Source organism: Pleurodeles waltl, chromosome 12 (assembly GCF_031143425.1).
Source record: "Pleurodeles waltl isolate 20211129_DDA chromosome 12, aPleWal1.hap1.20221129, whole genome shotgun sequence".
In the NCBI taxonomy this organism is placed as follows: domain Eukaryota; kingdom Metazoa; phylum Chordata; class Amphibia; order Caudata; family Salamandridae; genus Pleurodeles; species Pleurodeles waltl.
Genome location: NC_090451.1, coordinates 87,956,092 through 87,971,805, shown reverse-complemented (window position 1 = coordinate 87,971,805; position 15,714 = coordinate 87,956,092). Strand labels below are relative to the sequence as shown.

The window sequence follows — 15,714 nt, the reverse complement described above, 5'->3', positions numbered from 1 at the left end:
TTTGAATGAACAAAAAGAAAGTTCAGGCAAGTAAAGGGTGAAGTAGGGGAAGGTTTTCAGTCCCTTTAAATAATTTTTTTAAGACTTCGCAAGCGATGTGCAGGCAAAATATAAAAAAAGGGCCAAAAAGATTGAATATATTACAGTTTTCATACAAAAATTATTAGTTAGAAATAAAAAATCATAATACCCTTCTTCAAAATACTTAAGGATATTTCAGGTATGACCAATTTGCAAAGGATGACTACACCATAGATCATATTAGGACAAAATGCAATATCTGATCTTCGAACGGCTCTTGTTTCTCAATTTACCACATTCTTTCATCCTACAAGAATGGAATTTATCTGATACATCCTCTTTGGTTGATGAACTTTAGATATTTCTCTCCAACAACTGATTATATTATTTTCTTCCCACTTGTCACCCTTTATTCCAGTTTGTTTTTGATGTGGGACCGTCAAGATTTCTTCTGATTCAGTGAAACCCAAAGACAGGCACATGGTGTTTGAGTTTATATTCCCATATGCACTGTGCAGCTATGCCTGCCTACATTTCTCTCTTGCTCCCCAGTTACCTTGTCTTCTTGAAGACAATTTATCTATAATGCAATATAGAGTGGACTTTGGGCCAACTCCTTGGTAATGACTGGATGCTGTGATGTCTACCTTAGTGAAATGCTTATTATCCTAAGGCACGAGTCTGTAGCATACGTGTCATTACACAATCTCAGGATGAAGGCCACAGTTTTTTCAAACTTCTAATTGAAAGGCTATAAATGGCGTGCCAGTTAACAGACTCAAGTTTCTTATGTATAGTATTTCAAGCATTAGAATAAGAAAAAACATTGTGTACGGTCATTGAGAAGGAAGCCAAGCAAACAACTGGTAACCAAGGACAGAGTTTTGCATCTAATTGACAAAATATGAAGACCATTTTCCATTCCATTGAACATGGCTATAATGAATTAATTCACTAACTGTTTAAAGAATGGTGGGTATTGTATTAAAAAACAAAACAAAAATAAAAAGTCTTTCAGGAGGCCAACAAAATCATTCACTTTTTTTTTTTTTTAAATCACTGACAGGTTTTTTTTATTTTTTATTACAAAGTGGAAATTATTGTTGCCACATTTACTTTTCAATAGATCTCTAGGAGGTTTGAGATATGAGTTTATGGATGACGAAGAGAATGGTAGCTTCCAAACTGCTCAGGTGTTCAAATACACCTTAAACTTCACACACAAAACAGCTACTTCAGAGACTATATCAGGCATAATGTGAGAATGTAAATAATATTTTAAATTAAAACTACATGCACACCTTGATAGCTGTGTTAAATATCTGTATATTCTTGCAGAACCTAAACTGCTAGGGCATGGAAAATGTACTCATTTTTTTTAGTATAACCTAACCCATGCCTTGGTGCCACAGAATTTTTGGAAAGGAAAATTGTACCACTGGAGAGGTTTGTCAAAATAAAAAGTATACATAGAGATTGTCAGAGTGAAAGATCAAATGCCACAAGGTAAAGCATTGCCACATTAGTACCAGTCTAGAAGATCAGGCAGATGATAGTAGCTTAAGTAACATGGAATGCAATTTTTGTTCTGAGACTTACTTTAAACCATTTCTCCTTCTGCTCATTCATATACAAAGAATAAGTGATAGCTTACATTTTTCCGGTGTGGCTTCCTGTGATGAACTCTCTGAGCCAGACTCAACACCAGCGTTTTCCCTGTTACTCTCTGCGGCAAGTTCATTAATTTTAGGTGGACTCTGATGGAGATAAACATCAATAAGATTCCAAAACTGTTATTTCTAAGAATCAGGCTGCAAGATGAATCCTGAGCATTCAACATCTATTTAACAAGTTGCACGAGAGACTTGGAATATAAATCACAGTTGGAAACTTACAGTAAAGCAAAAGTGCAAGAAACTGAACTTACACCTTTTTTTTAAATATGTTTCTATTGTTTTCATACAGAGCAGGCCAGGAAAAATTCACATTTCAGGTAACAGTAGCATCAACAGTATTATAGTTGAAACTTATGTAGCACTGATGCATATAGAAACACAATTGAACAAAAAGAAAATAAACCAACTTTAAAGTGTGCAAGGGAGAGGCATATTCTACTTCAGCAGGGAGTGTATTGTGGCACTAGGCAGTGGAAAGTTCAGGCAATGTGCCCAGTGTGCGATACAAGCAGAAAGGGCAGGGCTTTTTTTTGGGGGGGGGGAGCTTGCACCCCCAAGCAAGTAAAATCTGAAGGACCATGGGTTAGAAAGATGAGGGTGTCTTTCACGGTAGCCGGGCATCATTCTTTGCCTCCATGTAACCGATATAAGTCTCCCAGCATCGCAGATGCGTCAGTGGACGGTGTTGTGTATAAGATCGAGATTGCAGGTCAGGTACTGCTGCCGGACGAGAGCATGTGTAGTGTTGGCGATTAAAACGGTTCCGCCCCACCGAAACAATGATCATATGCTGTACCGCACAGTGTGTCCGGAAATGGCCTGCACCAAAATCGTGTGTGTCTACTGTAGGAAGCTGACTGTATATACTATACCTAAGTAAGGTACAGTGTGCAGAGTTCAGTGAATCCCCAGAGGCTTTACAAAGCCTGAAGTATATAATCCTAATGCTCTCTTTTGTGGCAGTGTGGTTCAGCAGTTAGGACAGTGCTCCGCATTTATTGTACACACACACAGTCAGAGGGAGGGGGGGGGAGGGGGAGACGCGCTACAGGTCAGTGCCAAAAACACCCTCAGCGGCACAGGGGCGGCTGGATGCAGGGTGTAAACACACCATCAGGCGTCCAATTCTGTTCAATGGTGGAACTTAGGAGTCCCAAAGATGCTGCAGGCGTAATCCAGGGAGTCAAATGAAGAAAACCAACTGCTGGACAGGTACTTAGAGAGCCCACTGGACGCTGCTGGACAATCAGTTGAGTTCCCCAAGGTCAGGGGGTTGCAGGTGTAGGGGTACCTTTCGGCGTAAGGAAATCTTCACCGGAGTCGGTCGCCGTCAAGGGGGGTCTTCTGGATTTAGGCTACAGGGATCCTCGTGTTGACCAGGAGGGGACAGCCTAGGGTGGACTCTAGGTTGGAATCTCCTGAGGAACTTCTCTGGACTAGTGGGCCACCTGGACATGGGCAATGGGTGTCAGGTGCAGAGTGGGCAGGACTTGCGGATCTGGGACGGCTATGGCATCCTTCTTAGAGCTTTCTTTATAGACAGGGCTGCTGTCCTAGGGAGATCATGATCCTTGGGAAGGCAGCCAGTACTTTGGAGGTTCGTAGATGTCGCTGGTCCTGCAGGACGAGTCGTCTTCTTGTAGCTAGGTTCTTGAGGCTCCAGACAGGCTGGTAGGGCTGGGTGTCAAGTCAGTTGTTGTCTTGAGTCGCATTTAGTGGCGCTGCTCTTTAGTCCTTCTTTTGAGAACACCAGGAATCTGAAGTACAAGGCTCAGGTGTACCCCTAAATACTAGATTTAGGGGTGTCACAAGGGTCAGAGGGCAGTAGCCCACTACTACTGTCCATGATGGTGGCTACACCCTTCCTGTGCCCATTTCCTTTTTGGGGGGAAAGGAGGGGAGTGGCAGGTGCACACTCCTAACCATATTGGCTAACACCCTCCAAAGCAAGATGAAGGATTCTGCCAGGAGGGTTTCATCTCAACTCTTGGTAACTGGGGTGTTTGCGGGAGGGGAGGGGCAGCTAAGCTGGACACTCGTCCTAGTGTTTACTAATTTTCCTGCTGAACCAACCGCCAAAGGTAGGGCCTTTTCTGGGTTTAGCTGGAGTGGCCTGAGGCAGTTTAACAGGAGGCAGGAACTTTGAGGCTCATCGCCAAGTCTTGCAGTTCCTGCAGGGGGAGGTGTGAAGCTTCTCCTCCCAGAGCAGGCTTCGTCCATTACCCCAAAGAGCACAAAGGCTCTCTCCCCATTGGGTCAGAAACGTTGGTTAGTGGCAGGCTGGCACAGACCGGTCAGCCCTACACCAGAGGTTTGGGTGAAATACAGGGGGAATCTCTAAAATGGCGTGTGCATTTTTCACTGGTATCAGTGTGGATTTATTGAGCTGAGAAGTTTGATATCAAACTTCCCAGTCTTCAGTGAAGCCATTATGGAGCTTTGGAGTTTGTAATGACAACCTCCTAGTCCATGTACTCAATACGGCCACACTGCACTTACAATATCTAAGAATGCACTTGGACACTGTAGGGGCATATTGCTACTGCAGAGATGCCCTCACCTGTGGTATAGTGCACCCTGCCTTAGGCTGCAAGGCCTGCTAGAGGGGTGATTTACCTATGCCACTGGAAGTGGTTTGAGGGCATGGCAACCAGAGAGGGATGCCATGTCGACTACCCTTTCCCCCCTTCCCCCCCCCCCCCCAAAAGCACACACAAGCTGCGATGGCGGTGTGCAAGTGTTTGGTGATAGGTCCCTTAGAGTGGCATAATACATGCTGCAGCCCTTAGAAACCTCCCTGGCCACAGGACCCTTGATATCACTGGTACTTTTTTTTTTCTTTTTTTTTTTACACACAGGACTTAGATGTGTGCCAGGGGTGTGCCAATTGTGGAAACAATGATACAGTTTTAGGGAAATAACACAGGTGCTGGGGCCTGGTTAGCAGGATCCCAACACAGTCAAGTTAGCAAAAAATAGCAGGCACATGGCGGGGAGGGCTTGGGGGGCTGGTCACCTCACAGAGGCCTGCAACTGCCACACCAAGATTTGTGGGGAGTATGGCAAATTGGGCCTTCCCCCCATGTATATATTGTCTCCAGCAGAGGCAAGCCACAACCATCTGGTGCGTTTCGTCTTGTGGGCAAAATCCTGGGTCGGACAGCCACGTATAAATGTTGGTCCCTGCTAGGATCTGGAGGATGTCTGCTCTCTCAGGACAGAGGGTCGTACCCAGCCATTGCAGTGGCCACTGTAGTTGCGCCACTGCATAATACAGTTCATAGTTAGGAGCAGCAAGTCCCTACTAACACGGTCCGTTGCAGCTTGACACCACCAGTAGTTTGTCTAAGCCCCATGTAAGTTACAGCAGGAAGCCATGGAGTTCCTCAAAGAAACTCTCTCCCCCCTCCCCCTCCCCCTCCCCTTCCATTCCCCCCAGCTAGGCAGACCCTGCGTCCCCACCCAACATCACCGACTAAATAACAAGAGGAAAATTCCTGTGGGAAGGCCCGCTGTTGATGCTGGCACGTCTGGCCCAAGGCCAGAGTTAGTTAAGCTTGGACTACCAATGTCAGCATCAACCCCATTGTACAGTGTAGAAAGCATCGAGAAGAGCTGCATCAATAGTTAAAATCGTATCGCCAGCCATTTGCGGCGAGGGTAGGGCTGAGAACTGTGTCTGTCGTCAAAGTCCCAGAGTCACCAGTGTCTGGACTAGCATCCGAGGTATGGTGCAGTCTGAGGGCCTCAAAGGGGATTGAGATATTTTGCAGCACTTCTGCCACAGCCCGCACTTGCTTCCTGGTCATCTGGTCCTGAGTAGGACAATTCCTGACAACTCGAATTCTCTTGTTGCGGGGTCCGGGTAACAGCCATTCTTCAGCCAGTTGGTCCTCCCCAGAGGCAGTTGGCAGCCCTTAAGCATGAAGCCAAGTTCAAACATCTTCAAGGAATGAGAGAACGTGTGATGTGTCACGGTCCACCACTAAGTTTCACAGGGTACAAAAGGGCATATGTGATTTGTAGCTCCTGGAGTCGTCGTTTGACCCTGACGTAAGAGTTATGAAGAAGCTATCCATCTGACGTGAAGTCTGGGTAGGTTGTGAGCACCCCATGGTCAAATCACCAGTAACCCTTCATTTGGAGCGGCTGCAGAATCACGTCTTAGTAGTTTAGCAAGAGAGGATGTGTTACAGCCCCCGGAAGTGCGATGTGCATGTTCCACAGAAAAGTACTTTGGGACCCTGTTCTCTAACACCATGGACATCAACCAGTTCATAAGAAAAGGTTTGACACTCAGGCCTTCCGCCTGTTCTGGGAACTAATAAATAACATTTCCATGACCAATGACACAAAGTTGTAGGAAAGTACCCTCTTTCTTGGGACGCTTACCACCATTTTCGTCCTGTTGTCAGAGTGTTTGACTGTGTTCACTGGCATCTTGCTAACCAGGACCTCCGTGATTATGTTCTTTCCCTTCTAACTTGGCAACTTGTAACATTTGCACCACACATTTGGCATACTTGTGCCCCCATGCAAGTCCCTAGTATATGGTATACAGGGACCTAGGGCATTGGGGACTCGGAGATCCCCATGGGCTGCAGCACATATTATGCCACCCATAGGAAGTCCATGCAAAGTGCTTCTGCAGGTCTGCCATTGCAGGCTGCGAGAAAGGGTGCATGCACCCTTTTTCACTACAGGTCACTGCACCAAGTCAACCCTATGGCAGGCCCTCCTAGCCCAGAGGGCAGGGTGCAAGTACCTCTGTGTGAGGGCACCACTTCACTAGCAGAGGTGCTCCCACGAACTCCAGTGCCATTTTATGACTGTACTGGACATGGGACCTATGTCCAGCTACATAATGTGAACTCCAAACCTAGGCATGTTTGCTATCAAACATGTTGGAATCATACCCCAATAATGTTGCCAGTATTGGAAGTATGAGTCCATGCACTCTGGGGGCTCCTTAGAGGACCTCCATCATTGCTCCTACCAGTCTTCCAGGGTTTTCCAGGCAGCCCAAGCTGCTGCCACCCATCAGACAGGTTTCTGTCCTCCTGCTGTTTGAACAGCTCAAGCACAGGAAGACAGAACAAAGGATTTCCTTTTGGAGAGTGGGGTAACACCCTCTCCCTTTGGAAATAGGTGTTACGTGGTTTGGGAGGGGTGGTCTCCCCAAGCCATCGGTATGCTTTGAAGGGCACATTTGGTGCCCTCTGGCATTAAACCAGTCAACACCGGTTCAGGGACCACCAATCCCTGTTCTGGCACAAAACAGGACAATGGAAATGGGAGTGACCACTCCCCCGTCCTTCACCAACCCCAAGGGTGGTGTCCACAGCTCCTTCAGAGGGTCCCTGGGTTCTGCCATCTTGAATCCAAGCTTAGCAGGGACCTCTGGGAGCATCTGAGTGGCCAGGTCAGGCAGGTGACGCCAGAGCACCCTCCTGATAGGTGGTCACCCGGGTAGGTGACAAATCGCCCTTTCAGGGCTATTTAGGGTCGGTCTCTTTGTTGAGTTCTCAGATCTGGCTTGCAAAATTCCAGCAGGACCACTCTGCAACCTTACTTCAACTTCAAGACACTGGGACCGAGACTGGACCCTCCAGGAACCAAAAATCTGCATCCAAAGAGACGACTCTTCTTGCAACATTGTTTCCACGGCTCCATCCAGCTTTTGCAACATTTCCCCAGCTGTGCATCCTCTGAGGGTGGCAAGTCTTCAGTCTGCATGAGAAGGAAGAAGAACTCTGTCTTGGAGTGAAGGAGTCACTCCCCTGCATCCGCAGGCACCTACTACAACGACGACCGGCTGCGTGGCTCTCCTTTTTTCCGGAGCTTCGTGGATCCTGCATCAAGGGTGGTGGTCTGGAGTAGTTTTCTTGGTCCTCTGCCAGCTGTCCAACTTTGGTGGAGGTAAGCCCTAGCCTTACCACGCAGGACTGTAACCCTGTGCACTGCATCTCTTGCACCTGCCAAGGCTTGTTTGCATCTCCTCCAAGGGATATCCAGGCTATGTGTAGCTCCAGCCCCCAGCACTCCTCCTTGCGACGCAAAGTCCTCTGCATGGTTCTCCTGTGGAGTGGAACCCTTCTTCAGGCATGCTGCGTGGGCTCTTCTGCAACTCCTGTGTCCCCACCTTGTGGGACTCCTGTGGGTGCTGCCTTTGCTCCTGTGGGCTTTGTGCTGCTGAGGGCCCCCTCTGACTCCACTTTTCGCCAACCACAATCTTTGCTAAGGGTTGTTGGTGGATTTCCTGCACCAACACCCGACTGCAATTCTTCTTCCAGTGTGGGACGTCGCCTGCATCCCTCAGGAACTCTACACCGGCTCCAGGGCTGACCTTCACATCACCGTTGACCAACTCCTGCATCCACAGCTGGGTGGGTAGTAGCTCCTACTCCTCCTGGACTCTTTTGTGACTTATGGACTTGGTCTCCTTCTACAGGTCATCAAGAATCCACCGCTGGTTTCTTGGAGTCTTGTCTGGGTGTTGTATTTTCTTATTTTCCTTCCTTTTGGGTGGTTTGGGGAGAATCCACTAACATATTTTCTCCTGGTCGCTAGGGGGCACTGTGGTACTTACCTTTGGTATTTTCTAATACCCCCAGCTTCCCTCTACACATTCCACTTACCTAGGTGGGGGTCCTGTGTTTGCATTCCATTTTTTTGTGTATATGGTTTGCCCCCCCCCCCCCCAGGGTTGTGTGAGAGTGTACTTTTTGGTACTGTGTCACTAAAATAAAGTACCTATTTTGTAACAGAGTGTTTGCTCTCATGTGTGTGACTACAGTGGTATTGCATGAGCTTTGCATGTCTCCTAGATAAGCCTTGGCTGCTCATCCACAGCTACCTCTAGAGAGCCTGGCTTTAAGACACTGACTACACCACACTAATAGGGGATACCTAGACCTGGTATAAGCTGTAAGTACCTTAGGTACCCACCACACACCAGGCCAGCTTCCTACACAAGTTCTGTATGGCTTTTTTGCAACAACATCTAAAGAAACAACTGTTAACAGTGACAGTGGAAAACACATTTCTTGACACATTACAGGCTATACACATTATCTCACACATCTATGAATTATAGGAGGTTTCAAATTGGTGGAAATTGTAAACTGTATTAACACAAATGCACTATGCTTTATACTGCAATAAATACTACTGTGTATTTGACACAGTACATCTAACATTTTAAACTAATTACCTCACAGGATCAGCAAGCTCAATTAAAACTAAATGCAACACAAAAGGGACAGATAGGATGGTTTTCACAGATTGCTCAGATATATTACTTTTAGAAAAGATAGCAGTGTCCTTGTTCAGCTCTTTAGTGGCCAACAAGCATCCTTCATTGATTAATATATATATATATATTTTTTATTAAATACTACACGAAGAACATACTCACCAAAACTCTTTCACTCATATTCTGACCAAATACAAATTTGGTGCCAGGGGCATCTGCGATGCTTACAGAGTTCTCTAAACTGAAGAGAAATACTGTTTAATACTAGTCAACTACATCAATTTAAGTCCTGTTTTATTTCAGTTTGAAAAAAACTATTTAAAAGAACTAGAGTTTTACAATGCATTATTAGCAGTTAGAATTAGTGTGAAAGGTGCCTACACAGTCTCTAAACACAGCATTTTTTCATAATATACTTAATTACAATGTAGATGAAAATATCCATAAACATAATACCTTTGACCCTTTTCACCGCATTGTGCCATTCCAGTAAGCAGCTATAGATGAGATAATTAATTCACGTCCATGCTGATTTTAGAAGTCAGCAGTTAATTGATGCTAACTCACTATATAGCACCCAATACAAATTCACTTTCATAGCTGTATTAAAGTAATTTCTTGCCTTCCTATACTAAATTCACAAGAGGGCAATAATTGAAACGCACAAAGGGGCTTTTGGTCGGGGATCTTTATCCATTAGTCAGCTCAATAGTCAGTAACCCTTACTTTTAGCCTATCAAAGAATAAAGAACTGGTTGGCTCCCCTCGGTATAACTGACAACCTTTTATACAATATGGATCAGTCACACAGAATATAGGACTTAACTGCAGCCTTTCTGGCCAATGTTTCCTTTTATCTTTTTTTCACTATTTTATATGTTATGTTTTTTTACAAGCACACAGCAGCTCTTCGCACAGTGTTACTGGGCTCTTTGCTAATCTTTTGTGTAAGGCAACCTGTGTGTACTTTAGTTTTAAATTACTGTTTAAAAGTAGCTATAAGCTGCCTCGAGAGTTAAACCAATGTTAGGGACGGCAAAAACCCTTTAAAAAGACAGCTTGTGTTTGGGTGTACATACGTTAGGCATCTGTGAATATGTTTTCCATTCAATACAATACACAACATACAAAAGATGCCCTCCATGCCCATCTCCTCTACTTGTACTGCAAGCTCCTATTCTCACACACCTGTTACTCCCAAGATACTAGGCACATGGTCACTCATTTTTTCTCTAAACGTTTAGATTAACAATTCTGAAAAGTTGGCAAGTCTAGTTTAGCTAGAAAAGTGAAACAAATCCCTATTTGATAGGTCAAGTATTTAACAAAAACAAACAGTCAGGAAAAAACAAAACAAACAGCATCCTAGCACTATCAAGGCTGAAGACCAAAAAAATGTTCATCAACAGAGTTCCTGGAAACACATGGGAAGAGGGCTTAACTGCTAGCTTTCACATAGTTGAGTAAGAAGAAAGATCTTTGACAATGTATTCCTTTCAGAGGAAGAATATCTGGCAGGCTGGTAAATTTGTAAACAGAGCACAGAATCTTAGAGAATAGCAAGCTTGAAAGTTAGTTAACGATCAAATCCTAAATCCAATATTGGAGAAATTTAAATCTGGTGACTGACTGTAAAAGGCAGTAAAAGCTACTAAGGCCACTGAAATGGTCTTGGCAAATGTCCAACAAGCATTTGCAATGCAACGGGTCTCGCATTTCTCCGAGTTAGAGCTATTAGCAGTTGTAAACTCCCAGCCAGACTTTTCTTGCCACATTAAATGGGAAAAAAAAAAGAGCGCGATCACGCTGCTACAGTTCACTCATAGTGAAACCTATCGGCAAAAGCACTCGACTTCTGCCAAGCGAAAGCGCGCTGCGAAAAAAGATAAAAAGTAGTCCACAAACCAAATGGAAAACAGCGAGCCTCGCATGTTTTCAGTACTTGGTCGCAGCGCTCGAGGAGGGCTAACTACCCGAAAAGGCATGACGTATGCATGCCTTCCACTAATGAAAGCAAGCAGATTTTAATAGTCACAGCCAAGAACCAATGAAAGACCCTAATGTGACATGGACGGGGCTCCGAGCCCTTTTCTAACTACTAAAGCGTCTTGCAAGCGCATGCGACGCAGGCTCGACCCTAAAAATGGCAGGTAAAGGAAATCTATACATTTTAATTTAGGAATATGAAATTGCAAAATTCAGTGAGTATAACCTGTTTTCATAAAATAAGGATTGTTATGATTTCCAGAATACAAATAATATCTTGTGGTTTTACCTTTATTTTTGTTTATTTCACATTTTCAACTGTTTAATGAGCATTCACTGCATACCCTGCACATCTGTTCACAAAGTAAATCTTGGTAATAGGACTGCGTGAATAGCAACAGATCTTAATGGTTACTTATTTGTAGTACTGTCTCTAAACTGGAGTAAACTCTGAATATATAAACGTTGCAATAACCCCCTGCTTAGAGGGGAGATGCAGGAACACCTCATTGCTATCTATATATACATATACACACACACACAGCTATAGATAGCAATGAGGTGTTCCTATATATATATATATATATACACACACACACACACACACACACACACACACACACACACACACACACACACACAAGACAGTGGCAGTCACCACTGTGTGTGTAATTATAGTCTGGTCAGAGTTTCCATAGGAGGTGCATTTGTTTGCTACTAACGTTTTCCCAAAGATTTTTTAGCACTTCTGTGCGTTATCCAGGGAGACACAGTATGGACCCAAACCAACCTGGGAAAAATGAAGGAAAAAGAAAAAAACTAAATGTTTTCACACCATAGGTAAAGCAGTATTCACGCAAGTCTTAGCTCAGCGACCTATGAGGTTCCGCAGAACTTACCTCGGCCAACCGCAAGACTCTTGGGGGATACATACTGCTAATGTAAGGTGCACAAACTGAATTCTGAAAGGTCTTGCGGCGCTGTACCATTTTTTGATGCTTGGTGATGGTACCGTAGTACCAAAAATATATATTCCAAAAGTATTATGAAAGTTGTATTGTAGGGTTGTGTGAGTGGTTGGCTGCCTGAAAAGGCTTGAGATGCCAACAATGATGTTAGCTAACATGTCACAAGTGACTCAATAGCGCTCAGTAAGCTATAGGATTTTACCAGATAACCATGACATTTTAACTAATTCAGTTATCACCTGATCCAAGTAGGTAGGACGTGTATGCAGGGGCCTGTTCATGAGGTGTGGGTTGAGGGAGGGGCATGGATGGGAGTAGTGGCGGGACAGGAAGGTTTTTTCTTTTCCAATCAGGAAGAAGCATTGGCTGACCCCCTTGTTAGAAGGAAAAAAAAGCAGCATGAGACTTGGTGGCGCATGATAACCTAACCGTTAATTATTAGACCAAAATTAAAGCATGCATTCATTTCACTCCCCGATTTGTAATCACGCCCTTAGTGGATTTATCAATTTATACAATCATAGCACATGTTCTAGGGTACCCCTTACACAGAGGGAATTATTCTAACATTTTTGACTATCATCAATGGAGGTCCTGGGATGCAGAAGTATATGATGCAGTGCAGTTCCTTTAAATAAAATGGGCAATCTTGATTACTGTTAAAGTCCCTGGTCTAGTGTTAATCATGTAGTCAGGCTAGTAATGATCTAGTGGCAAAATCATTCTTTTATTGCATTACATAATTCCAGGTGGAACTTTCCACGTAAATTAAAGAATACATTTTGGGAGCATACAAACCATTAGTTGCTCATTATCAAACATAATAATTACAGTTCTTCGATTTCAATTGTGTGTTGTAAGGGTGTTGTAAGGGTCTGCCTTATTCCTGACATTAGGTGATTAAAATATTCATACAGTTGCAGACAAGGTGAGCTCCAGAAATATAAACGATGCCTGAATAGGTTACCATACACCATCATGTATAAATGTTTCCCAAATCACAATATGCCATTGGTCTAAACTCCTGAGATGTGTCTACTAATGGGACTCATCTAGTAATGGGACTCCAACCCTCGTTTTTACTTTGGGGAATTGCATCAATTCCGAAATAGGAAACAAGATTTCCTACTCGCACTAATTTGATACTCCTGTGGAAGGAACAACTGATTGGTAGCCAGTCGGATTAAGAAAACAAACTTAAGTTACCCAATATGAAGAGAATCTTTACCTTAAAAAAAAGTTAAATATGATGAAACGGGTCAGTTGCACTATAAGCTTTGTAATCATGCTATCTCAAGATTAACCAACCACCTTGCAAGGCACACTTGACATCCAACAAATATAACTTTTATTCATTTTGTTGGATAAGCAACTACTGATTTATGAGTGCTACCCAAATCTATAAATACTGAATCCATCTTATTTATTCCACACACCATTTTAGTGCGATCCTGAATAGCAAAAGTAGTGTTCCTTACATAAGCATGCACTGGGTTTACCACCTTGTATTTACTTTATGTACTGCATACTGAGACTAACTGGTGGATGCGCGATTTAAGTCGGACGGTTGCTGTCTGTTTTGCAATAGTAATTGCATCTAGTGAACTATCGGTACGAAAGTCTCCCTTTTCACTGTATCCCACACAGAGCGTTTCTGGTCATATATGGTGTCTTTGAACGACTATGCCAAAGAATTATTTGGGGATCCAGGAAGCAGTAGCACTTTCTTCACCACTAAGACAGACTTTTAAAAAACAGAGGGATTCAAACAAACACTTATCAGGCTAGTGAGAGTAGCGTGACATCTATATCCTGTCTGGTGGCATGCAACCCCTTAAAACAAGTTGATTGAGATTAAAAGGGTTACACAAGGACCAGGATTCTTTTACTTTCCTCTTTTTTAAAAAAACCTGACTAACAGCCTGATAAAATGTGTTTACAGAAAACAGATAAATTAGATGATGAAATCACACAAATCAACTCACCCTCACCAGAAGTGATGATCAAAAACCTTCAAATCTTAAAGCAAGTAAGACATGGCTGTTAAAATTATCTGTACGGTGCCTGAATGGCCCACTTCTGCATGGACTATTTTGTCACCATGTTGTTAAAACATACCAAACAATAGGGCATAAACTTTGCCCACTTAAAAATGTGTGTGGACTGCTGAGTGATAACATACAGAGACATAACTGTGGGGTGATTCATTTACTGAAGATACCCAATCTAGCATTCCTTTCAAGGCATCCACAAGATTATATCAATTTCTTAGCAGAAGTGTAGACAAACACCAACACAATGTAAATACATAAATCAATACTTAGATTAAATACAATCAAACAGTTTAGAGGACACCAAGGAAAGTATACCAGTGACCCAGATAAGCAACTTCAATGTACTCTTTGACCACAATATCAACATATGGATTTAAATGATACTGATGATTCGCGACTGGGTAACTGCAACAATTCATGCAGTCTCTGTACCAAATACAAAATATCAGTTAATGCTGAGCACAACTCTTACAGAAAGTATTGCTTAATCTGTATTGGCCTACCTTGGATCTACCATCAGTTTCAGATAAGTCAATAAAGCTTTTGAAGCACTGCAGAGTATAGATCCTGGGAACCAGCACTAATGTGGTGTGTCAGAAGTTAGTGATTTAAGGACCAGAACACCCTGTGCCTTTACTCAAACTGCGTACGTTTCAGTCATGTGAAACTGATAGTGCTCTTGTTTGTCACCAGGGTCTAGAACTTTCATCCACCGGATGAATAGGAAGCCTCAAACTCTTCTAAACTCATACTTATTTTTCATGAAATATATACATCTGTCCTTTGAACTTGTCTTTATTCAAAAAATTAAAAAGAACTGAAAGCTAGAGAAAATTAAAGTCAGCCGTACACGATTTGTCGTGGAAAAACCATTGTTGGTATGGAAAGGAGTACAAAGATTCTTCATAGGACACAATGATGAGAATGATTACGTTCAGTATAAAAAAAAAAATACTGAAAAAAAAAGAATTGTAAATGCATACATATGATAAAACAGCACAGTGCTAAAAAGCAAGCGCAGGTACACAACTTTTTATTGGTACGAGTTAGTGAAAATAACAGCAGCTCTTACTAGTGTTCGCTAATATCAGATTGTCCAATGCACTAACATCTTGGATTACTAATAAAAGAACTAATATACTTGATTGTGTACCTAAACAATCACTGGTGGAGCAGGGATAACAGACAATGTAAAGACTTATTTGGCAGATTAAACAGGTTCTGAAATGAAAATGTCACTTACCCAGTGTACATCTGTTCGTGGCATCAGTCGCTGAAAATTCACATGTTGTGCATAGCCCGCCATCTGGTGTTGGGTCGGAGTGTTACAAGTTGTTTTTCTTCGAAGAAGTCTTTCGAGTCACGGGACCGAGGGACTCCTCCTCTTTGTCTCCATTGCGCATGGGCGTCGACTCCATCTTCGATTGTTTTCCCCGCAGAGGGTGAGGTAGGAGTTGTTTGTTAGTAATAGTGCCCATGCAATGGAGTGAATAAGTATGTACCTATTTAAGATTTAATATATTTACAAATGTACAAAGTTGAGGCTAACTTCCAAACGGCTACAGGCTCCCGGGGAGGTGGGTGGGCACATGTGAATCTTCAGCGACTGATGCCACGAACAGATGTACACTGGGTAAGTGACATTTTCAGTTCAATGGCATCTGTCGCTGTAGATACACAGGTTGTGCATAGACTAGTAAGCAGTTATCTCCCCAAAAGCGGTGGCTCAGCCTGTAGGAGCGGAAGTAGTCTGA

At 43.3% G+C, this 15,714-nt stretch overlaps 1 protein-coding gene across 4 annotated transcripts in view; it reads right to left on the bottom strand.

Annotated features, from left to right (window-relative positions):
- RANBP3 (RAN binding protein 3) overlaps positions 1–15,714 on the bottom strand; it is a 380,969-nt gene that overhangs the window by 46,826 nt on the left and 318,429 nt on the right. For all 4 annotated transcript variants that reach the window (XR_011199904.1, XR_011199903.1, XM_069217335.1 and 1 more), the window contains 2 exons: positions 9,115–9,193; positions 1,676–1,778 (listed from right to left, as the gene is read on the bottom strand). Coding sequence is in view for 2 of the 4 variants with exons in the window: in XM_069217335.1 (XP_069073436.1) it covers positions 1,676–1,778; positions 9,115–9,193 (182 nt within the window). In the remaining 2 variants the exon portion in view is untranslated. The remainder of the gene's footprint in view (positions 1–1,675; positions 1,779–9,114; positions 9,194–15,714) is intronic.